Source organism: Microcaecilia unicolor, chromosome 1 (assembly GCF_901765095.1).
Source record: "Microcaecilia unicolor chromosome 1, aMicUni1.1, whole genome shotgun sequence".
Lineage (NCBI taxonomy): Eukaryota > Metazoa > Chordata > Amphibia > Gymnophiona > Siphonopidae > Microcaecilia > Microcaecilia unicolor.
Window position 1 is genome coordinate 517,666,354 of NC_044031.1, and position 26,279 is coordinate 517,692,632.

Below are 26,279 nucleotides of genomic sequence, written 5' to 3' on the forward strand. Positions count from 1 at the left end.
TATAAAAATGCTAGAAGCCTAAAAAATAAGATGGAGAGTTGGAGTATATAATCACTAAATGAAGAGGCAGATATAATAGGCATCTCAGAGACTTGGTGAAAGGAGGACAATCAATGGGACACTCTGTATCAAATTGGGTGGGGGGTTGCGCTATATGTTAAAGAGGGAATTTAGTCAAACAACATAAATACTTTACATGAAACAGATAGCAGCGTAGAATCTTTGTGGCTAGAAATAACAAGTGTGAAGGGAAAGAGCATACTGGTAGGGCTGTACTATCATCCACCAGGAAAGAACGAACAGACACATGAACAAATGTTTAGAAAAAGAAAAGCTGGAAAATTGGGCAACATCCAATACTGACTTGATAAAGGCTACATCAGGGAGCGCTAGGGAGGTAAAAGTTTTAGATGTAATAAATGACTGCTTCTTGGAGCAACTGGTCCAAGAACTGACAAGAGGGGGAGCTATTTTAGATCTAGTCATTAGTGGAATGCAAGGCATAGTATGAGAGGTAATGGTGTTGGATCCACTGGGAAATAGTGATCATAACATGATCAAATTTGAGTTGATATCTGGAATGAAGTCATTAAAGTATATAGGAATCACTGCTACTGGTCTCATTGGTTCATCTCCTACTTGGACAAAAGGCAATATACAGGCTACACTAAAGACAATCAATCCAACCCTTTTCATCTATCAAGTAGGTGTCCCTAAGGGGTCTATCCTTTCACTCTTGCTTTTCAATATTTTTCTGGCTCCCCTTCTCACACTGGCTCACTGTTGATATGACAATATCCATATATGCTGATGACATTCAAATTCTATGTCCTATAGCTCCTACCAGTCAACAAGCTATCTTGTCTCTGAATTCCCGTCTTGAACAAATTACATCATGGCATAGAGAAAATAAGTTGGTACTTAACTCAGAAAAATTTAAGGCTTTACTATTCTTATACACCTCAAATAAGCTACCACTGCGATACCCTATTTTTCTTAATGGTTTCTCTATCTCTCAGGTCCACTCCACGCGTATTCTCGGACTCATTCTTGACTCCACATTTACCCTTAGTGAACAAATCTCTAAGACTGTCTTTCTATAAACTACATCTCATCAGATCAATCCAACCATTATTACACTTTTCCACTCTTAATATCCACTCTCTATTACCCAAATAAATTATTGTTAATTCCCTCTACCTCTGGTTGCATGTGAAGGACCGTCATTGCTTACAGTTGTTTCAAAATACCACCAGACGACGTCATCATCCTAGGAAATATGACCACGTAACCCCATTACTCAAAGCATCCCACTGGTTCACTAACCCTCACCACATCACTTACAAGATCCTTCTACTTATCTTTAAAACACTCATTTCTTCAGAACCTTCCTACTTCTCCCGATACTTTATTCCCTATTCTCAGACACGCACACTCCAATCCGCACAACTTAATCTTCTTACGATCCTTACCCACAGAGAAATTTTCTATGAGCATAGTAGACATAACATGTTCCTCTTTCCAAGATTCCAAGCTATGGAATCGTTTGCCTTCTCATCTTAGACATATTACTTCTCTATCACTTTTCAAATCCGAACTTATCTGGGTTTAAAAAAGGTTTGGACAAGTTCCTAGAGCAAAAGTCAATCATAGTCTATTAGTGAGATAGACATGGGGGAAGCCAGTGCTTGCCCCAGGATTGGTAGCATGGAATGTTGCTGCTAATTGGGTTTCTGCCAGGTACTTGTGACCTGGATTGGCCACTGTTGGAAGAAGGATGCTGGGCTAGATGGACCATTGGTCTGACCGAGTATGGCTATTCTTACTGTCTTCTGACAATTTTTGGTTCTCTCAAACCTGACTTCACAACACATAATGTTCAAAAAGTGCAGACTACAGCTACGCTAATGATGAGAAAGTACTTGTTCTGAAATTCTGAAATTCTCTGAATGAGAAGGGCTAAATAGGACTGCCTAACACTCTCATGCCAGTTCACATTAGGCATGTTTTTTTTGTTTCTGAATACCGTAACTGTAGACAACCTGCCATCTACTGGATTCACCCAAAATAGGGATATGAACAAACATTTTTCCCCCAAAAATTGATCACAAAGTACAGTATTGTGATTAAACCTTATGTCCTCTAGTAAAATACTAACTCATAGGCTCTGCTAATCTTGAAAAAGCTAACTTCTCATTATGTAAATTTTTAGACCAGCTTATTCAATCCCTAAAGCATGAGATTTTTCTTTTTTATCCATTTTGGGAGCAATGTTGTCAATAGGACACCCTACTGTTCAAATAAGGTGCACTACTGATGACAAGGGACAAAAGGGGTTTTTTCTTGGGATGGGGGGGGGGGAAGTTCCTGTCATTTTGGGTTAAAAACAACACGTCATTTAAAAAAAAGTGTACCTCTCTTTATAAATAAAATAAAATAACAGTGCAGGAAACTGTATTTTTAAAATGCTGCTCTTACTAGGCTGAAATTAACTTCATACAGGTAAGGAAACGGATGTCTAAGTCCTCCTGTTTAAAACTAGGCCAATATTTTATAAGAGGCTTTGTGAGTGCTGACTTTTATAAAATAAGTTAAGCACCACTATAAAATGTATGCCTATGTGGCGCTGCACATGTGACAAGACCATTTAATAAAAGTACAATCACAAAAAAATTAAAAAAAACTTACAGCTTCACATGAGGGACATATATGTATATGTAGCACTATTTTATGATCGGCAGCAACATACACATGGCAAATTTTATAAATATATACTTGCAATAGCCATGAAGAAGGAGCTGACGGCCACAGGGAAAAGACTCACATAAGCTTACTCTAATGCCAAGGCTACAACTGGTGTTTCCAGCCACACCAAGTCACTCTCCTTCCTGTAAATGAAAAACTGGGGGCATTCTGCTGAGATGCCATCATATCCAGGCACTGTCAGCCCCAGTGAGCTAATTCTTCCTTGAGAAATTCCACCATCTCAGTAAAGTTAGTTCTTTTGAAATCCAGGACCTTCAATCTTGAATAAGCCCTCTCCTCTGTCTTAATATTGATCCACACCAATTGGTGATCACTAGATGCCAAATGGTCTCCTACCATAACATCAGAAACATTCTCTCCGTTTGTACGCACCAGGTCCAGAATAGCTCCATCCCACATCGGTTCTTGTAGTTAAGCAGTCAGGTACCTAAAATGTTAGCAGCAAAGATGCATGTATATCAAGCACCTAAACTTTTGAGATCAGCAGATCAATTAAGTTTAGATGTCCCGTCATATCAGGCCATAAAATTGAGAGTTGAGAGAGTATAGAGCAACTATTTTTCATGTGGCAGGCCCTACTATGTGGAACAGTTTACCATTAAAGCTCAAAAATTTCAGGATGTAAAACAGTTGTAGTAGTAGTAGTATACAAGAATATGGAGTAGCAGAAGATCAAGAGTAGAACGACAGAAATAATTTGACTGAAGCGATTGGACTAAAGTTCTGGGTCTGATAACAATCTTTGATCCATATATGTCTTAGTTACAGAAGTTTTGTATTTGACAGCATACGTGTTTATTACATGCTTTTATGTATGCATATTCTGTTAACAGATGAGAACGTTGTGGATTATGCGGTATAGAAATTTTTTAATAAGTAAAATGTTGCAGACATGTCAAAAACTAACAGATAACCAGGGATACCAACAATTTCTATACTGTATCCTTTTTGAAAACCATGCTGCTGTGGGTCCAGTAATACATTAGAATCTACAAGGTCCTATAACTTACTACTACTACTGTGATGATGATAATAATTATCATACATAAACAGCTTGTAACTGACTAAGAACATGATGTTCTAAAAATTTAGATAAAAAATAAACTTGATATTGGACAGTAGAAATCTGGATCTAAAGTGTCCATAATAGCCTTTATCATCATCACTGGCTGCACAAAAGCTCTTTTTAAAAGTTAGTACAGTTCTAAAAGTCAGTGAACACTGCATGATACTTACTAAAAAAGGTGCTGGTTAACATCATACTGTACTGTCCCCACCCCACCCCCTCAACACGTGACAAAGCTAGGGAACAGCACATAAATGAAAACGTATATTTTATCAACAGGAAATGTTACAGATAAAGTTTATTCTTTTTCAGTGAAAATAGTGGCAGAGCAATGCTTTATTAAGAAGCATACATTTTTTTTTTTTTTAAAGTTAAGGTCATGTGAAATATATAGTCAAGGAGAATGCCTTATATTATTATTATTTATTGCATTTGTATCCCACATTACCCCCACCTATTTGCAGGCTCAATGTGGCTTACATCTAATATAATAAAACGCACCGTGAACGTTCTAATGAGGACAACGTTCTATGAAGCCCTGAAGCCCTGAAGCCATCTGACGTCACTGAGGCTGTAGGGTTCGTGGATTCGTGGTGTGAAGCCTTCAAGCCAGCCAGCCGTCTCTGCCCCGCCCTCGCGACAAAACAAACAAATCGGGAAGCGAAACGTCAGGGAAGGAGGCGGTGCTCCCGACGTCTAGCCTTCCCTTCGCTGTGTTCCGCCTTCTTTTTAAGGCGGAACACAGCGAAGGGAAAGCTAGACGTCGGGAGCGCCGCCTCCTTCCCTGACGCTTCGTTGCTGGAAACGCCACGGAGGTAAATTGAAAAAGAAGAAAAAAAAAACAAAACGATGCATGGATGCGAGGGGGGGGGGAAGAAGAGGGCGGGCCAGGCTGGGACATGGGAGAGAGAGGAGCATGGATGCGAGGGAGGGTCATGGAAGGGAGAGAGGGGACTTGCTGGAAAAGGATGAATGGAGGCGGCAGGGGACAGAGGAGCATGGATGGGCATGGATTGGAAGGGCAGGACTCAGGGAGAGGGGAAATGCTGGATAGGGATGAATGGAGGGGACAGATGGGCATGGATGGATATGGATTGCAGGGCAGGGCTCAGGGAGAGAGGGGAATTGCTGGATAGGGATGAATAGAGGGGACAGATGGGCATGGATGGATATGGATTGCAGGGCAGGCCTCAGGCAGAGAGGGGAAATGCTGGATAGGGATGAATGGAGGGGGCAGGTAACAGAGAAACATGGATGGCCATGGATTGGAAGGGCAGGACTCGGGGAGAGGGGAAATGCTGAATAGGGATGAATGGAGGGGACAGATGGCCATGGATGGATATGGATTGCAGGGCAGGCCTCAGGCAGAGAGGGGAAATGCTGCATAGGGATGAATGGAGGGGCCAGGTGACAGAGGAGCATGGATGGGCATGGATTGGAAGGGCAGGACTCAGGGAGAGGGGAAATGCTGGATAGGGATGAATGGAGGGGACAGATGGGCATGGATGGATATGGATTGCAGGGCAGGCCTCAGGCAGAGAGGGAAAATGCTGGATAGGGATGAATGGAGGGGGCAGGTGACAGAGAAACATGGATGGCCATGGATTGGGAGGGCAGGGCTCAGGGACAGAGGGGAATTGCTGGAAAGGGATGAATGGAGGGGGCAGGGGACAGAGGAGCATGGATGGGCATTGATTGGGAGGGCAGGGCTCAGAGAGAGAGGGGAATTGCTGGAAAAGGATGAATGGAGGGAGCAGGGGACAGATGGCCATGGATTGGGAGGGCACGGCTCACACTCTCTCTCTCTGATATGCAATGTCGTTCTAACTCTCACTCTCACACACTCTGTCTCACACTGTATCACATTCACTCTCTATGTGCCACACAGTCACTCACACACTCGCTTGGTCTCATACACTCACTCAAACAGAGAATCTGTGTCTCACACACACTCTCTCTCTCGCCCACACACACACACTCTCTCTCACACTGTGTCTCACATACACACTTGCACACACTCTCATTCTCACAAACACACTCACACCCAGACTCACTCTCTCTCTCACACACTCACACTTTCACTCTGACTCTCAAACAGTCACTCTCACATACACTCTCCCAAACATACACACTCCGAGGAAAACCTTGCTAGCGCCCGTTTCATTTGTGTCAGAAACGGGCCTTTTTTACTAGTAGTTGTATAATGACATTGTCATTCCAGAATATCAGATACAGTTAGTAGTGTGCAGAGATTGAGTAAGGGAGGAGAGAGGGAGTAATTAGGCAGGTGATTGTGGGAGTGGATTTTCATAGCTGGTTAGTTTGGTAAAGTGGGTCATTGAAGCTGTTGGTTTTCTTTGTAGGCTTTGTTGAAGAGGTGTGTCTTCAGAGATTTGCGAAAGTTATTTGTATCGACAATTTGTATCGTGTAAGAGAAGGTGGTGGCATGCATCAGCTTGTATTTTAGTCCTTTACAGCTGGGGAAGTGTAGATTGAGAAATTTGCGGGATGTTCTTGTGGCGTTTCTGGGTGGTAGGTCTACTAGGTTCAACATGTAGGTAGGGGTGTCTGCGTGAATGATTTTGTGTACAACCGTTCATATCTGGAACGCAATGCGTTCCTTAAGTGGGAGCCAGTGCAGTTTCTCTCTAAGGAGTTTTGCACTTTCGTATTTGGTTTTTCCAAATATGAGTCTGGCGGCAGTATTCTGGGCTGTTTGGAGTTTTTTAATAGTCTGTTCTTTGCAGCCCGTACATAGTGCGTTGCAGTAGTCCAAATGGCTTATTACCATTGATTGTACCAGAATGTGGAAGATGTGTCTCGGGAAGAATGGTTTTACTCTTTTGAGTTTCCACATGGTGTGGAACATCTTTTTCGTCATGTTCTTCACATGGGTATCGAGAGTGAGGTTTTGATCAATAGTAACTCCAAGAATTTTCAGGTTTTGTGAGACAAGCAGAGAACAGTAAGGTGTGATTACGGTGGAGAAGTTTTTTGTGTTATGTTGGGAAGTGAGTACAAACAAAAAAAACAGCACCACAGGCCTTTAGAAATGGAACACAGTTCTTTAATGAATGAGCCTTGACAAAAAGACCCGACACGGGCCGTGTTTCGGTGACTAGCACCTGCGTCAGGGGTCACAGTGATGACGTGGAAAACTTGGGGAATAACTCGAATATATTCCTCTACAATATATTCCTCTACAATATATTATTCCTTACCCATGTCGGGTCTTTTTGTCAAGGCTCATTCATTAAAGAACCGTGTTCCATTTTTAAAGGCCCGTGGTGCTGTTTTTTTTGTTTGGACTTTAGTTTGTACTTCGCTCCCTCTCTTTTGTTATATCCAAGGGAAGTGAGTACAAGACATTGTGTTTTTTCTGCATTAAGTTTTAATTGGACTGCATCTGCCCAGGTATGCATGATTTGGAGGCTTTGGTTGATCTCGTTGGTGATTTCATTTAAATCATGTTTGAACGGGATGTAGATTGTGACATCGTCTGCATATATGTAAGGATTGAGGTTTTGATTGGCTAGGAGTTTGGCTAACGGTATCATCATTAGGGTGTGATTTGCTCTAACAGTCAAAAGAAAAAAAGAAACAGCTGTTTTGTTCCTTTGTTTGTGAGTTTGGCAGTTTTTAAAAAGCTAGTGGTAAAACAGCTGCTGTTTCTTCATGTTGTTCAGAACATAAGAACAACCATACTGGGTCAGACCAATCGTCCATCTAGCCCAGTATCCTGCTTCCAACAGTAGTCAATCCAGGTCACAAGTACCTGGCAGAAACCCAATTAGTAGCACCATTCCTTGAAATCAATCCCAGGGCAAACAGTGGATTTCCCCCATGTCTATCTAAATAACAAACTATGGACTTTTCCTCCAGAAACTTGTCCAAACCTTTTTTTTTAACCCAGATACACTAACCACCATTACCAAATCCTCCTGCAAAAAGTTCCAGATCTTCACTATTTCTTTAAGTGAAAAAATATTTCTTCCTATTTTTGTTTAAACTATTTCCATACAATTTCATTGAGTGTCCCCTGGTCTTTGTACTTTTTGAATGAGTGAAAAATCAATTCACCTCCAACCATTCCACACCACTCAGGATTTTAAAGACCTCAGTCATATCTCTCCTCAGCCGTCTATTTTCCAAGAAAAAGAGCCCTAAACTCTTTAGCCTTTCCTCATATGGGAGGAGTTCTATTCCCTTTATCATCATGGTCGCTCTTCTTTGAACCTTTTCTAATTCCACTATATCTTTTTTGAGATACGGCGACCTGAATTGAGCACAATACTCAAGGTGAGGTCGCATCATAGAGCGATACAGAGGCATTATAATAGTCTTAGTCTTATTTGCATTCATTTTTTAATAATTCCTAGCATTCTGTTTGCTTTTTTGGCCTCTACCGCACATTGGGCAGAAGATTTCAGAGTATTATCTACAAAGATACCTCAATCTTTTTCTTGAATGCTGACTCCTAATGTAGACCCTAGCATCAGGTAACTATGATTCAGATTATTCTTCTCAATGTGTATCATTTTACATTTGTCTACGTTAAATTTCATCTGCCATTTGGATGCCAAGTCTTCAGTTTCCTAAGGTCTTCCTGTAAGTTTTCACAATCTGCATGCATTTTGACAACTCTGAATACCTTTGTGTCATCTGTAAATTTAATCACTTCACTCGTCACTCTGATTTCAAGATCATTTATAAATATGTTAAACAGCACTGGTCCCAGTACAGATCCCTACGGCACTCCACTATTCACCCCCCTCCATTGAGAAAAATGGCCATTTAACCATACCCTCCCTCTACAGAGAAAAATGGCCATTTAACCCTACCCACTGTTTCTGTCTGCAGCCTCTTTAACAAAGAAGACTGATCCACTACAGCCCCTTCTTCTCCCTAGCCATTTCCCATAGTCCCCTCCTCCCTAGCCTTCCCTGTAGCCCCCTCCTTCTCCCTAACCATCCTCCCCTCAGCCTCCCCATCTTCCTAGCCATCTCCCACAGCCTCCTTCCTTCTCCATAGCCACCCTACTCAGCCACTCCTTCTACCTAGCCATCTCCCACAGTCCCCCTTCTACCTCTCCTTCAGCAAAGCCATCAGCCCAAATGACTGTATTCTGACAGAAAATGCTTTATACATAGGTTGTTTTGCATTACAGATAAACAAACTTACAGGGAATTCCAGCCCTGCCCTTCAACACCAGTAAAAGAAAGGAAAAAAAGAAATAGCAATGAAAATAGTGGCGGAACAAAGCTTTATTTGCTTTAGCAGTATTCCAGGTGCCAGGTAGGTTACTTGGTGAAAGGGAAAGGGGATGGGAAATGATATATCGCCTTTCTGTGGGTACAATTAGTGGTTTACCTATTATACACAGGTAATTGTTACACCTGCTGGCAACCTAGGTATGAAGAATTGTCATACCGGTACCCATTTATACATTTTATAGATTCGCTGCCTGTGACATTTAATGACCAGTTGTTTCCACCCCATAAAATAAATCTGCTTATTGTCGATGATTTCATGGAGTTGGTTGTAAAAATGACGAGATCGAAAAAGCCTTTACCAAATATACACACCACAGAAATAGAAGTATTATATATATTAACCAAAGAATATACATAAGCATGGAGTAATGAGGCAAAGCCAAAATGGATTTTGTCAAGGGAAATCTCACATCATCAATCTACTACATTTCTTTGAAGGGGCATATGTAAGAGATGTACCTGTACCAGAAATAGTTTCAAGGATGATATGAAGGAACTAAAAGAAATCTCGGTGAATCTGTAATTTTGTTCTTTACAACAGTCTGTACCATTTTGCCCAGCACCGATATCAGTCTTAACAGTCTATAATTTCCCAGATCACCTCTAGAACTCTTTTTAAAAATTAGCTTTACATTGGCTACCCTCCAATCTTCCAGTACCATGCCTGATTTTAAAGATAAATTACATATTACTAACAATAGCTCTGCAAGTTCATTTTTCAATTCTTTCAGTAATCTGCCGGTCCAGGCAATTTGCCACTCTTCAAATTTGTCAAATTGCCCCATTACATCTTCAAGGTTTACAGAGATTTGTTTCAATTTCTCTGCCTTATCAGCACTGAAAACCATTTCTGACACTGGTATCTAGCAAACACAAGAAGGAAACACTAAATAAATCACACAATATATCATATAAACTAAAAGACATTTTCATATTAGGCTAATATCCTTAATACTTTAGCAAGATTTTAAATTATTGAAAAACTCAAAAATACTAACATGGAGTCAGCAGTCAAACAGCGAGAGGGGTACTATCCAGTCTTTTGCATTGAGTGTCATATGTATGATTATTTCCCGGTTGGTAAGCGGTTATATGTGTATGCCCGATGCAAAGAGCTCCATGCAAACGAGTCCATTCTCTTGAGGCTAGCGTAGCAGACTTGGTGGAGCTGAGGGAGACAGAGGTACACAGAGAAGCCCTACAGGGATGTTGTAGAGAAGTTCCCACCTCCAATCTCGTAGCCCCTGTGTTATGTTGGAGGAGGGAGATCTCCAAGAAGGAGAGCATCACCCTGGTGAAGTAGGAAGTAACATACATAGTAACATAGTAGATGACGGCAGAAAAAGACCTGCACGGTCCATCCAGTCTGCCCAACAAGTACTCCTGTAGCCAGGACCTGCCCACCAGGGGATGTAGTATCCTCTTGAACTGAGGATATGAATCCAAGTTCTCCACAGGAGGGAAGGGTTAGGACAGCTGTTGCAGTTGGTGATTCGATCATTAAGCATATAGATAGCTGGGTGGCTGGTGGAAGTGAGGATCGCCTGGTGACTTGCCTGCCTGGTGCGAAGGTGGCGGACCTCACGCGTCACCTAGATAGGATTATAGATAGTGATGGGGAGCAGCCAGCTGTCTTCGTACATGTGGACACCAATGACATAGGAAAATGTGGGAGAGAGGTTCTGGAAGCCAAATTTAGGCTCTTAGGTAGAAAGCTCAAATCCAGAACCTCTAGGATAGCATTTTCTGAATTGCTACCTGATCTATGTGCAGGGCCCAAGAAACAGGCAAAGCTCTGGATTCTCAATGCATGGATGAGACGATGGTGCAGGGGGGAGGGTTTTAGACTTGTTAGGAACTGGGCAACATTCTGGGAAAGAGGGCAATTATTCTGAAAGGATGGGCTCCACCTTAACCAGGGTGGGACCAGGCTGCTGGCATCGGCATTTAAAAAGGAGATAGAGCAACTTTTAAAACTAGAGGCTGGGGGAAGGCCGATAGTCGCTCAAAAGCACATGGTTCGGAATAAGGTATCTTTCAAAGATATCACCAAAACAGGGAAGATAGGGTATCCCGATAGTGAAGTTGCAAAAGAGCCTATAGTAGATCAAGTATCCTTACATAAAATTAAAAATCAGACAAAAGATTGCAAATAAATACTGTCAAGTACTGAACATGATGTAAATAGGAACAACAAACATAGTTTGAAATGTCTATATGCGAGTGCCAGAAGCCTAAGAAATAAAATGGGAAAGTTAGAATATATTGCACTAAATGAAAAATTAGATATAATAGGCTTCTCTGAGACCTGGTGGAAGGAGGATAACAAGTGGGACACTGTCATACCGGGGTACAAATTATATTGTAGTGATAGGGTGGATCAAATTGGTGGAGGAGTAGCATTATATGTTAAGGAGGACCTTGAATCAAATAGATTGAAAATACTGCAGGAAACGAAACACATCTTGGAATCCCTATGGATTGAAACTCCATGTGTAAAGGGGAAAAGGATAGTGATAGGAGTGTACTAACATCCACCTGGCCAAGATGAACAGACGGATGTAGAAATGTTAATGGAAATTAGGGATGCTAACAAACTGGGCAACACAATAATAATGGGTGATTTCAATTACCACGATATTGACTGGGTAAATGTAACATCAGGACATGCTAGGGAGGTAAAATTCCTTCACAAAATCAAGGACTGCTTTATGGAGCAGCTGGTACAGGAGCAGACAAGAGAATGAAAAATTTTTGATCTACACCTTAGTGGAGCGCATGATCTGGTGCAGGAGGTAATGGTGCTGGGGCCACTTGATAACAGTGATCATAATATGATCACATTTGATATTAGCTTTGAAGTAAGTATATGCAGGAAAGCCAAGACGTTAGCGTTTAACTTTAAAAAAGGAGACTATGATAAAATGAGAAGAAAGGTTAAAAAAAATGTAGAGGAGCGGCTGCGAGGGTCAAAAAGTTACATCAGGTGTGGATGCTGTTCAAAAATACCATCCAGGAAGCCCAGGCCACATATATTCCATGTATTAAAAAAGGAGAACTGAAGACCAAACGACAGCCAGCATGGTTAAAAAGTGAGGTGAAGGAAGCTATTAAAGCTAAAAAAAAATCCTTCAGAAAGTGGAAGAAGGAACCAATTGAAAATAATAAGAAACAGCATAAGGAATGTCAAGTCAAATGCAAAGCACTGATAAGGAAGGCTAAGAGGGACTTTGAAATCGTTATCAAGGGTAAACTTACCTTGGCATGAGCAGGCCCTTTTTCATTCAGAAGCTTATATTGGGGTTGAATTCTATTGAAACGGGCTAACTCATTTACCAGACACATTGGAGTTTTCTCTTTGGGGTTTGCCATGTTAGCTTGGAGATGAGCTGCAAGTGAACAAACAAATCTGTAAATGATTTTGTGGGGAAGGAAGTCTGCTCTATGGTCTGCAAGCTTAAAAGGTTTCTACATTTCTGTGTTATTGGAGCTACGTGTCACCTGGCCCACGATTACCAAAAAATGGACTTCAGCGTAGAGTTTGGGAACATCTATTATAGGCTTCAAAAAAATATTCCCTAAAATTAACCATGCCAGTGGAAGGCCATGAATACTCTGAATCTTAATTTTATTATTTATTACAGTGCTGAAACTGATTTTCAAGTTAAGCAAAATGTTAAATCTTTGACTTTTTTCTGCTATTAAAAAAGGCAAACATAGAAAAATGCCTTACTTAACCCTTGTTTCATAGGCAAAATGCAAGCCTTCAGAATGCAACTGTATACACCACATGAGTACATAAGAACATAAGCGTTGCCATACTGGGGACACACTAAAAGTCCATCAAGCAGCATCCTGTTTCCAACAGTGGCCAATCCAGGTCACAAGTAACTGGCAAGATCCCAGAACAGTAAAACAGATTTTAAGCTGTTTATCCAAGAAATAAGCAGTGGGATTTCCCAAGTCCATCTTAATAATGGCTTATGAACTAATAGAGTAAATCCTCCAAGTCAAGTTTTGCCATTTCTTCTTTTCACTTCCTCCTCAAATTTCTTCCCAGTTTGCTCTTTAAGAGGTTACATCTGACTTTTATCTTTTCCACCTACTGTAGAGCTTTCTATTCCCTGATAATATGAACAGAACCATTTCTGACAAAGTAAAACATCACTTGCTAATGAATTCAATAATGTATTTATACAGAAAAAAAAACTTAAATAATCTTACCTATGCCTCCAAAATCCCACAGTAAGGGCCATTTTAAAATACATACCTGTAGGTAAAACAATGCTTCATGTGCAAAACTATGCTTTCATAAAGCTGTCTTCTCAATGTGTGTGTAAACTTATATGCATACAAACTAAATACCAGCCCCCAATTCCAAATGAACTGAATTGTTTGCCTCAGGTACAAACTCAGACTGTGATCCCACCAGGTTCAGGAAAAAAAAAATACCCACTGTATCTGACTGTATACTGCTTCAACAGCTTTTGGGCTTGCAGGCAGTATAAGAAATTAAATGGAAATAAGTTTGTGCAGGCAGAGCAGATACATTCCCTGAATAGAGATAGTTTCTATGCACATACTTCATAAAATATACACATAAATTTAGAAGAGAAATTTGTGCATGCCAAATAGCAAATGTAAAGGTAATTTTCAAAGTGGAACCATGTGCATACTGTCATTTAAGAAAGTCTGCAAGTACATGCACAGAGAGGTATGTGTACTATTTATGCTTTGTTATTTATTCAAGCGTAAGGTGTTGATGTTTAAAATGCTGCACTTGTTTGCTGATGCTTTAATGGTCTTTAGGGTGCTCTGTAAATTTAAAGGAAGATGCGTACTTTAATTGTATGTGTTATTTGTAATGTTTCTATGACTGTGAATGTTATAGATGTATGGGCGGGTTATAAATCCAATAAATCAGTGTTTCCCAAACTTGGTCCTGGAGGCACCCCAGCTAGTCAGGTTTTCAGGATACCTACAATGAATATTCATGAGATAGATTTGCATGCAGTGAAGGCAGTGCGTGCAATTCTCTCTCATGAATATTCATTGTGGGTATCCTGAAAACCTGACTGGCTGGGGTGCCTCCAGGACTAGGTTTGGAAACCACTGCAATAAGTAAATAAGGGGTCCATTTACTACTGCGTGAAAACGGATTTAGCACAAGCTAACAATTAGCACGCTCTAAATGCTAAGATGCCCATAAGAATATAATGGGCATCTTAGCATTTAGCACAAGCTGTTAGTAAAAGGACACCCAAATATTCAAAAACATATTTTCTTGGTTCCTAAAAATTGAACAGTTCCTACGTTTTCTAAATATTTCTCCTCCCCTGTACGTGTATAACAAAAATATGGGAAGTTAACTGTCTTCCCATACTGCACACCTTTGTTAATGTCAGGGTGATCAATTCTCAAGAGGTGTTAAGTTTGAACATGAGCCAGGAAAAGAGAAGGCAGTTAATAAATCCCAATAAATTAATAAAATATATTGCTGCTTCTGTCACCATCTGTCAGTCTGATGGGCCAGGATAAAATACAGAAAGGGGGAGGGACTGGAAATTAGTTAGATTCTAAAGGGGTTTTGAGAAAAGAAAAGCTTTGGGTATTGCTGATGCAGTAACAGACTGCAGAAAAATGGCAACTCCTCCATACCTGGTGAGTTATTAGCAGCAGAATCCACAAGACCAGCTGTAGGATTGGAACAGCTAGCCCCAGATTCTGGAGCAGATCCATTCATAGAGGTATGCAGACCCAGCGTACTGGCACTTGTTACTGATGGGGGTAGCACCGAAGGAGAAAGGGGAGATCCAGAGAGATTAGCTGAGGACTGCATTTTAACTTGTGCCATTCTATATCACTGAAAAAGAAAAGAAAAAAATTTTTTTTTACACAAGACACATCTGAATCTCTATTTCCCAACCACTTGATGATAAAAGAACAGTAAGGTGAAGCAGAATCATAAACCTTGCTTTTCTCTGCTGAAGCACAGTAAAATAAACAGAAAACAGAGAAAATGGAACAGATAAAGATCATAAAATCATCATTATATACAGAAGGCAAATCCTCCTGACCTAATGAGGACTGTAGATTTTAAGATAGCGGTGAACATGGTGGGAAGAGAAGACACCAGCACAAGAGGCCATAAGAAACCAGTACAAGCCTATTTTTAAACAGAAAGTTGCATCTGCCATACAGTATTAGCAGCACTTTAAGAATTAGTACCTATGGAAGCAGTAAACTGGATACTCAGTAGTCTCAATGAACTGATAAATACTGGCTTTCTTCCTCCTGATATGGGCAAAATTGTTCTCACTCCACTGCTGAAGGGATCCGGGCTAGACACACCTTCGCCTGCAAACTACCATTCAGTGGTAAGCATACCCCTTTTTACTAAAGTACTAGAATCCTACCAGCAGAGGGAGACTGAGAATTATTGAACAGCGCTCCTGTATAAGGGACTGTGCAACCACTGAAGGCTGAGCTGCACTGGGCGACAGAGAGAAACTCTGCATGAGAGAAAGTCCACCTGAGGGGACCAGCGAGCCAGGAGGGCCGCCTGAAGAGGCCTCATATGTGCCCGTGCCCACGGCACCACCTCGATAGACCCTGCCATAGACCCCACCACATGCAAAATATCCCACTCTGACGGAGCCTGGATCACCAGCAACCGACGCACCTGGGACTAGATCTTCAGGATGCGCACTACCGGAAGGTGCACCAAGCCCTCGCGTGAACTGAAACACACTCCCAGGAATTCCAAGGAACCAGCGAGCTCTTGGATGCATTGACAATCCATCCCAACTGCTGGAGAAGGAGAACCACTTGACCTGAGGCTCTCCGGCTTTCTTCTGCCGACTTTGCCCTAATTAACCAATTGTCCAGGTAGGGATGCACCAAGATCCCCTCCCGACGCAACGGAGCCACTACCATAATCACCTTGGAGAAGGTCCGTGGCGCTGAAGCTAGCCCGAAGTGCATTGCTCGAAACCGGAAGTGATCTCCCAGGACTGCAAAGCGAAGAAACTTCTGATGGTCCGGAAGAATATGAACGTGAAGGTACGTCTCTGTAAGATCTAAGGACCTGAGAAACTACCCTGGCTAAACCACCATAATAACCAACTTGAGAGTCTCCATACGGAAGGGCAACACCCACAAACCCCAATTCACCCTTTTTAGGTCCAGAATCGGATGCCAGGAGCCCTCTTTCTTGGGCATGACAAAGTAAATAGAATATCTGCCAGAACTTCTCTCGCCCGGGGGAACAGGAACCATGGCCCGCAGAGCCAGAAGACGATCCAGGGTCTGACATATGGGCCTGGCCTTGAGCGGTGACTTGCAATGAGAAATGAGAAAGGCATCTGGAAGTGGATGGCGAAACTCCAGGGCATACCCGTACCTGAATATATCTAAGACCCACTGGTCTGAAGTTACCTGGACCCAGCTCCAATAAAAGAGCTGAAGCCTGCCTCCTATGGCCAGAACCAGAGACTGGGCCCCTGCACCTTCATTGTGAGGTTCTGGCACTGCTGGCGCCTCCGGCGCGACCTCCTCTACTCTTACCCCGAAAGGGCTGAAAGGACTTACCTCTATTCCAGAACCGAGAACATTGAGAACTAGCACCTCTACCTGGCCTGTATCTGCGAGCCTCCCTGAGGTGCCCTCGGGCCGCAGTCCAGGAAGCCAAGCAGGACCTACAGTGGGGGAAATAAGTATTTGATCCCTTGCTGATTTTGTAAGTTTGCCCACTGACAAAGACATGAGCAGCCCATAATTGAAGGGTAGGTTATTGGTAACAGTGAGAGATAGCACATCACAAATTAAATCCGGAAAATCACATTGTGGAAAGTATATGAATTTATTTGCATTCTGCAGAGGGAAATAAGTATTTGATCCCCCACCAACCAGTAAGAGATCTGACCCCTACAGACCAGGTAGATGCTCCAAATCAACTCGTTACCTGCATGACAGACAGCTGTCGGCAATGGTCACCTGTATGAAAGACACCTGTCCACAGACTCAGTGAATCAGTCAGACTCTAACCTCTACAAAATGGCCAAGAGCAAGGAGCTGTCTAAGGATGTCAGGGACAAGATCATACACCTGCACAAGGCTGGAATGGGCTACAAAACCATCAGTAAGACGCTGGGCGAGAAGGAGACAACTGTTGGTGCCATAGTAAGAAAATGGAAGAAGTACAAAATGACTGTCAATCGACAAAGATCTGGGGCTCCACGCAAAATCTCACCTCGTGGGGTATCCTTGATCATGAGGAAGGTTAGAAATCAGCCTACAACTACAAGGGGGGAACTTGTCAATGATCTCAAGGCAGCTGGGACCACTGTCACCACGAAAACCATTGGTAACACATTACGACATAACGGATTGCAATCCTGCAGTGCCCGCAAGGTCCCCCTGCTCCGGAAGGCACATGTGACGGCCCGTCTGAAGTTTGCCAGTGAACACCTGGATGATGCCGAGAGTGATTGGGAGAAGGTGCTGTGGTCAGATGAGACAAAAATTGAGCTCTTTGGCATGAACTCAACTCGCCGTGTTTGGAGGAAGAGAAATGCTGCCTATGACCCAAAGAACACCGTCCCCACTGTCAAGCATGGAGGTGGAAATGTTATGTTTTGGGGGTGTTTCTCTGCTAAGGGCACAGGACTACTTCACCGCATCAATGGGAGAATGGATGGGGCCATGTACCGTACAATTCTGAGTGACAACCTCCTTCCCTCCGCCAGGGCCTTAAAAATGGGTCGTGGCTGGGTCTTCCAGCACGACAATGACCCAAAACATACAGCCAAGGCAACAAAGGAGTGGCTCAGGAAGAAGCACATTAGGGTCATGGAGTGGCCTAGCCAGTCACCAGACCTTAATCCCATTGAAAACTTATGGAGGGAGCTGAAGCTGCGAGTTGCCAAGCGACAGCCCAGAACTCTTAATGATTTAGAGATGATCTGCAAAGAGGAGTGGACCAAAATTCCTCCTGACATGTGTGCAAACCTCATCATCAACTACAGAAGACGTCTGACCGCTGTGCTTGCCAACAAGGGTTTTGCCACCAAGTATTAGGTCTTGTTTGCCAGAGGGATTAAATACTTATTTCCCTCTGCAGAATGCAAATAAATTCATATACTTTCCACAATGTGATTTTCCGGATTTAATTTGTGATGTGCTATCTCTCACTGTTACCAATAACCTACCCTTCAATTATGGGCTGCTCATGTCTTTGTCAGTGGGCAAACTTACAAAATCAGCAAGGGATCAAATACTTATTTCCCCCACTGTATCCTCCGGAAGCCGAGCCCCTTTGGACTCACCCAGACTCTTGACAAGTTTCTCCAACTCATCGCCAAAAAGAAGCTTACCCTGGAAAGGAAGCTGACTCGGACGTACTTTGGATGCTACAACCGCCGCCCAGTGACGAAGCCACAAGAAGCAATGTTCCGCCATTACCAGTGCCAGATTCCTCACCAAGTCATACATGGCATCCACAAGCAAAGCGGTGCCCATCTCCAAATTAATGACATCGGCCGCCAAATGAGGAGTCTGCCGGAACATCGGGGAGATGCTCAGCCCAACGAAAACAGGCCTGAGCCACATAGCCCCCACAGATGGCCGCCTGCAAGGCCAAGGCAGAAACTTCGAAGGAGCACTTCAACAAAGCCTCCAACCTGCGATCCTGCGGGTCCTTGAGAGACACCTCACCCTCAAGAGGGATAGCCAACTTCTTGGTGACCACTGTAACCAGTGCGTCCACCTTGGGGACCCGAAAGGTCTCCAGATCTGCCTGTGGGAGCTGATAAAGGTGAGCCATGGCACAACCAATTCGTAAATGCGAATCGCGAACTAGCCATTCCACCTCCACCAGTAACTTCAAATCCTCATAATAAGGAAAGAAAAGGTTTGTGGAGGTCTACAAACCCCCTTAAGAAGCTGGTCCCCTTTCTGGGACACCTGAGGGGGATCTTCTGACAATTCAAAAACATTTTCTTGGTTCCTAAAAATTGAACAGTTCCTACGTTTTCTAAATATTTCTCCTCCCCTGTACATGTATAACAAAAATATGGGAAGTTAACTGTCTTCCCATACTGCACACCTTTGTTAATGTCAGGGTGATCAATTTTCAAGAGGTGTTAAGTTTGAACATGAGCCAGGAAAAGAGAAGGCAGTTAATAAATCCCAATAAATTAATAAAATATATTGCTGCTTCTGTCACCAGCTCTTGCCTTCTAAAAATGCGTACTACCAAAGAGAGGGTCTGAACCAAGGGAAAGAGCCTCCCCCAGATCCTCCACGCCAGCCAGACACGGCCTCTTGGACCCGGGTGCCTCAACTGCAGACCCCAAGGGCCCATCCCATGGAGGAGGGGCCGGAGAACCCGCTGCAACATCAGGAGAAATTCCTCTCTTCAGGCAATAAGCCTGATGGAGTTGTAGCACTAATTCTGGCGAAAACGGAGCTGCTGAAGCCCCTGAGGAGTCCTGCCATGACATCACCAGCGGCTCCTCATAGAAAGAAGGGACCCAAATCCGGCTCCACCCCAGAACCGGGCCTCACCTCCTCGCAAACCCTGCAGAAGCCGGTGCTATGGAAGACCACGAGGCACGCTGAAGAGACCGCGCAACGACGCGGCTTCTCAGAATGTGCCGCCATTGGAGAAGGGAGGGCGGGAAGAAAAGGCGCCCTCGCGGGGACCAGGAATAGAGTCCCACCGCCAAACTCCCTGCAATCCTCCTAGATTGCCTTGGTTCTGGCTTCCTTTTTTTTTTCAAGATTGAAGCTGTAAAAGCGAAGACACCAAAAACTATCGCCGAGAAACCAAAGCGCCCACTGCCCCCCAGGCGTTTCCTATGTTATAGATTTTTTCTTTTTGAAAGAGAACAGTGCTCTATTCGCACCAGGGGCCTTGACTGAAGGAACTTCTCCCAGAGAAGGAGGGAGAAGGCTGAGGCGCACTGCTAAGGGCAGAGGACAGTGGCCCCAGAGCCTGGAGTGTACACCCCCCAAAAGAGACACAGGGGCTAAGAGACCGAGACCAAATGAAGCTGTTTCTGTCCCAAGGATGTTTCTTTTTGTTCCTTTTATTAAATCACTAAGCAAGATCCCTAAAGGGAACCTGTAAACCTAAGTAAAACCAAGGGGCCAAAACCGGCGCACCCACCAAAAACATGGAGCAGGGTTGCACAGCACCTACCTCTGCTGGGAGACAGAAATACTGAGCAGGTCAGGGTTGCACAGTCCCTTATACAGGAGCGCTGTTAATTCTCAAGAAGACGATAAGGAAGTTTTTTTTATACAAAGGTCATATCTGCTATTGTGGGCCCATTGACACGAGAGAGAGAGAGAGAGAGACCCTTAGTGTGAATGCAATCATAAATAAGCATAGGAACTTATCTTTCAAGGCTCAGTGGAGTCTTCCATTTCACAATTTTAGCTTCAACAGGAGCAACTTCTTACAAATAGGTAAGTGTATGGTCGTGCAATCCATCTGCCAGTCAAGGAGGATCTCTGCTTTAGCAGCACTCTCTACATACCAGCGCTGGATCACTGCCCTCCTGCTTTCCTGACTCCATCTTTTTAGGTGTCTATATTCCTTATAGAATTATTAGTATTATATGTTTTAAACAGCGTCTCCAATTGTTCTTGTCTTTTATTTTATTTTTATTTTATTTGTTACATTTGTATCCCACATTTTCCCACCTATTTGTAGGCTCAATGTGGCTTACATAGTACCAGAGAGGTGTTTGCAGACTCTGGGGTAAACAAATACAAAGTGATGTTATGGTAGGATAAGGTTCATGTGGTAAGACCACATAAAGGAATCGTACAACGGGAGAGTGGTGTAATGTCCATTACGTACTTTAGTGTTGTTGTTTTGCAGAGGTCAGGCATTTATGTTGGATCGGTAGGGTAAGCCTTTTTAAACAGGTGAGTTTTTAGAGTTTTCCTGAAGTGTAGGTGGTCGTACGTAGTTTTCAAGGCTTTTGGCAGTGCGTTCCACAGTTGTGTGCTGATGTAGGAAAAACTGGATGCGTAAGTTGATTTGTATTTGAGTCCTTTGCAGCTTGGGTAATGCACATTTAGGTACGTTCGTGTGATTTTCCCATCTGGGCAGTTTTTAGATGTTAGTGTTTTGTTCCTAACTGGCACTTTTAATGCTTCATTTGCATGTGCAGCTTTTTTCGCACCTTGCATATTTTTGTCCAATACTGTTTAACTACGCTGTTCTGGAATATATATATATATATATATATATATATATATATATATATATATATATATGTTTCAGTCAGGGCCGGTCTAAGCAATTGCATGGCCCTATGCAGACCAGTTCAGTGGGGCCCCTTGCCTAGCCCCACTCCCTGTTGAGAAGAAGTTTATTTTTATTTTTTATTTATGAAATTTCAAATAAAGACAAATCAAGCAAAACTTGTACAGAAAAACTGATTCAAATAAGCAAAATGCTATAATAGGAAACCTAGTATTAAGCAATAAAAATAACCAATTCTCAAAACAAAGAGCAGAATTATGAAAAAATATTAATTAACTAAGAAAAGATCCAGGTATGTGGGCAGAGTACTTTCAAATTCCCGTATTACTATAATCCACCAATCAAGAAAAGCAACACCGCAGATCCCTAGTAGCTAAAAAAAGATGTGAAATGCATAGGTTCCTAAAAAGACATATTTCACTAAAGACAAAATCACAACACATTTACTAGGGAATTTTAAGTACAATTTTGCACTCAGTTGGAGCACCCCAGGGCACAGAAGTAAAAATTGCTTTCTGTGCTTCTGGGTCTCCTTGGAAATATCAAGAAAAATATATGTCTTCTTTCCCCTAAAGAAATTCTCAATATTCTCTCTGAGAAACACACATATTCATTTTCTCTGACCTTCTCCCTGAGAAACATGAACACAAACTGTCTGTCTAAAAAAGACACACACATTAAATGTCTCTGATTGTCTATGAGAAACACACACACACTGACATTCACTCTCTCTGTATCTCTGAGGAACACACACACACACACTGTCTCTTTCTGACAGTCTCTAAGAAACACACTTACAATTCAAAAAAAATTATCTTTATCTTTTTTTGTGTTTGAATCTAACTCGGCCAAACTTTACAATCCATTCCTGAATTACAAGTGCAGCACAATATGGGAGTTGAAACGATGGTCTGGTTCATTCAAGGACTGTACAAATAAATATAACCCCCTAAATTTCTACCAAAGGTGGGTCACACCTTTTCACGTTAATGTGGAGATAGTGTTACATACCAGTTATCCTAAATTTCACAAGCATCAGCATAAAAAGTCACTCCAAACCTGGACTATAAACAGGATCTAGCTTATTATCCTAAAAGAAAAGTGTCAGGATTGCAGAAGGTCAAAATTATTGCTGGACATAATCAGTTTGACAATATTAAACCACCTTCTGACCTCTGATAAACTCTCCCCCCTCTCCTGCAGGAACCATTGAGGATGAAATGGGCCAAATGCATAGAACAGCAATTGCACATTTCATACCATCCCCAAGCAGCGGGGCAGGTAGAACGTATGAATCAAACAATCAAATCACATCTCAGCCCTATGCTGAATCTGACAGGGAAAAATTGGGATCAGGCCCTCCCTTTGGTCCTTATGCGTATCAGAGCCAATGTCTGTAAGTCCACAGGTTTTGCCCCATATGAAGCCTTAATAGGAAGGCCAATGCCTCGATGGGAAAACCTGTTACACCCTTTTCTCCCGGAGGATCAGACTGTAGTTCTTGCAAATGAGTGGATGAAATCCCTGCAAGAACACCTAAAAGAAATCCAGACCACTGTGCTGGCAAACACAGAAAAGTCTAGGGATTATCTGCAGGAGGTGCATGCCAAAGATTCTGATTTGCGACCACTCAAAGTGGGGAGTAAGGTCATGCTCCTAAACCCTAGACCAAACCTCCCCTTTGGCACAGCAAAGTGGGATGGACCATACTTGGTTACAGATGCTCTAGGCCCAAGCCTATATCAGATCCTAACGCCAGCAACCAGTGATGTTGGAAACACATCACTCAGTTGAAACCTTATGGATAATTAGTGGTTACCAGTTTTTGTTTTCAGATTCCACCTGAAAACAGCACAGACGACTGATTCCACCTGAAAACAGCACAGACGACTGACTCCACCTGAAAACAGCACAGACGCTGCCCTCCAAACAAAAGATGTTTGAAGAGTGGTAACTATAATAGCCACTCATAATGTATAGTATCTGTATAGTTGATACAAGCATTCAATAGGGATAATAATACTTAGTAAACATTATTTCTGTGGAGGTGTTATATAAGTAAGTTTATAAGTAAGTAAGTTCGTTAGTATACTTTAATAATCAGTGTGCTTCTAGTATGGCACATTTTCTGTTTAGTGTGGTATGTGTTCTCCTTTACCCAAGTCTCATTACAGGAACTATCGTCCGAATATGCACAATTGGTTGGACCAATTGCACAGATGGGGTATATCGCTATCAAGAAATACCCCCACCATTCCCTGAAGGAAAAGACCTGGTTATCCTGAGTTTCTGCTCGGTGCAAGGCAGACCAGTCTACTATTCCCTGAACATCACGCACACGAAGTGGACTCCACCAATTTCCACTTCCCTAGACAGAACACAAGAATTGATTGCACCCCCAGATAAATACTTTCTAGGCCCTCCTGCCTTGATTCTATACAATATTTCCTGTCAGGATAAAGGGACTTGGCAGATCACTTATACATGGATTCAAAGTAATCAACAGCACATTACTGAGACTTCTTTCTTTTTTGATGTACTTTGTTTACCTACCACTCCTCCCCCCACCTCCCCTACCACTCCAGTTCCTCCTATTCTGTACCTCTCAGATATTAATTTGTTCCAGGAGGGGAAACCATTTCAGATTAAATACGATGCACCCCATGATGTTTTATATGATTTAGAATACCACTTTCTTACTTGGCATCTGTATCCTAAAGTATTTCTAGTCTCTACCAAATATCCAAACTGCTCTCAATTTGTTGCCAACCACATACATATGCTTAATACATGGTTGGATATGCAGTCAGCCACACCCCCAGTCAATCCCTCTAGATACAAGCGGGAATTATTGGACACTATTTTAGGGGGCACAGGAACTGTACTGGGAGCCCTTAATACAATTGATATGGAAGTGCTCCGGAATAAGATGGGATCCACAGCACAACATGCTTCTGAAGGGTTTACATCACAACATATTATTAATGAGGCTTCAGCTAAACTATCTAATGTAATTGTAGATACCTTTGCTCTTATATCACCCATTATAGAACAGAAAATTGTGACTCTAGCACATGAAGAATACAGGTTGGGAAAGAATATTTCATGGGCTATGGCCTGTGATCAAATACAGATCGAGCTTATTACTATCTTAAAGGAAATTCTAATCACGTCTAAGTTAGGCCACTGGCCACCATCTCTTGTTCAGATGGCTAGCACCAAATTACCAGAATTTGCTATAGCTCACCTTGATTGGTGGACGGTTAGTGTTCCAATCTGTTCACAACAAGGATGCTCTATCTGTACTTTGGTCCCATGGCCAGGACAACATACAGTTATTTACCCGGTAGTTAATATTGGTGTGCAAATTAATAATGTGATAATGTATCCTCTGGACCATCTCGCATGGGTGCAGCCCCTGGACATGAATGGACATCATTCAGACCAATGGACCCTAGCCTGTGCCAGCGGACACCCTTTCATTTCCAGTGTGAACCTCATCAGTTTAAAGAGAGTGACAGCTCTTGCTGCAACAATTCATCCTCCTGTACTCTGACTGCTGAACTTTTGTATTCACCCACTGTCTCACATAGGGTGTACTACCTTGGAGCTGGACACTTTTGTTTTAATCTGTTCTTTCCTCAAAATATTTCTTTTTCCATTGCTCCACAAGTACATGACATCCGCCTCCCTAAGAACACTGTGCTGTACAGTTCGAACTATTTACAGAACAATACTTGGTGCAGTCATACACCCCTGGTGTCCATCACCATTAATGAGACAACATATTCTGCACCTCTGGTTACCAATGACTCTATTGACATTCCAGATTTTATTCCATACGCTGTACATCCACTCCCTCTGGGCATGGGAGAAGAGACCTTACACAACCTATTGAACTTTACTAAACTCCATGCCTATATGGACTATTTGAAAACAACCTCCACAGAAGTGAATCATACCATCACTTATGAGAATGGACAAATTAGACAAACTGTTCAAAATTTGGTACAAGACTCCCATGTCTCAGTATGGGAACTATTCTTTGGATATTCACCTACTGCTGATCATGTCTTTAATGTCTTAATTCACCCTATCATTATTTTAACTAGTGTACAAGTATTGCTATGCATTGTTATGATTTTCATGTGTTGTAAACTTAGACATATGTACAACTCTGTGCAAAGTTTAACCTATAAAATACCCTCACCCCTATAAGGCAGCTATGCACACACAAACACACATACACACTACTTTCCTTCCCATCTGATTTTTTTTTTAACTACTTTCTTCCCAGCATTTACATTTTTAATCTGGCATGGTAATTTGGTTTTCTTTTTTAACAGTCTCATCATCTACTTTGGAGCCACTCTAGTCTGGCAGGTTAATTTGAGCTTTGTATACCGGGCATCCTGGTACCAGTAGGCCTTAACCTCCCAAATGCCTGCATCCCTTATGCACTGTCCATTCTGCTCTAAGACGGGTAAGGTGGCATATGAAGGACTGCCCAACCTAAGACACGAGGTTTGGACTCATATTGGGATTTAAACATCTCACTGCTGTGGAGATATGAATGAGCAGGAACACATATAACTGGAGGTATGAGAACAGGAATAGTCTGTCACTACAATGACAGATCAGGTACCCAGGTTTGCTTCCATCTTGCCTCCCAGGAAAAAAAAAAAAAAAGAAAGAAAAAAGAGGTGTGGAGATGTCAGGATTGCAGGAGGTCAAAATTATTGCTGGACATAATCAGTTTGACAATATTAAACCACCTTCTGACCTCTGATAAACTCTCCCCCCTCTCCTGCAGGAACCATTGAGGATGAAATGGGCCAAATGGTGCTCAGAGAGGCCTGATAGCCCTTTGGTTTCTCAGTTACTCTTGATTAAC

The 26,279-nt window shown here is 42.4% G+C and overlaps 1 protein-coding gene across 3 annotated transcripts in view; it reads right to left on the minus strand.

Moving 5' to 3' along the window:
* The window catches only part of STAU2 (staufen double-stranded RNA binding protein 2), a 447,934-nt gene that overhangs the window by 390,524 nt on the left and 31,131 nt on the right, over positions 1–26,279 (minus strand). For all 3 annotated transcript variants that reach the window (XM_030215580.1, XM_030215586.1, XM_030215579.1), the window contains exons 2-3: positions 14,764–14,968; positions 12,364–12,494 (exon numbers count right to left, since the gene is read on the minus strand). In XM_030215580.1, the coding sequence (XP_030071440.1) occupies positions 12,364–12,494; positions 14,764–14,959 (327 nt within the window). In that variant the 5' untranslated portion in view covers positions 14,960–14,968. The remainder of the gene's footprint in view (positions 1–12,363; positions 12,495–14,763; positions 14,969–26,279) is intronic.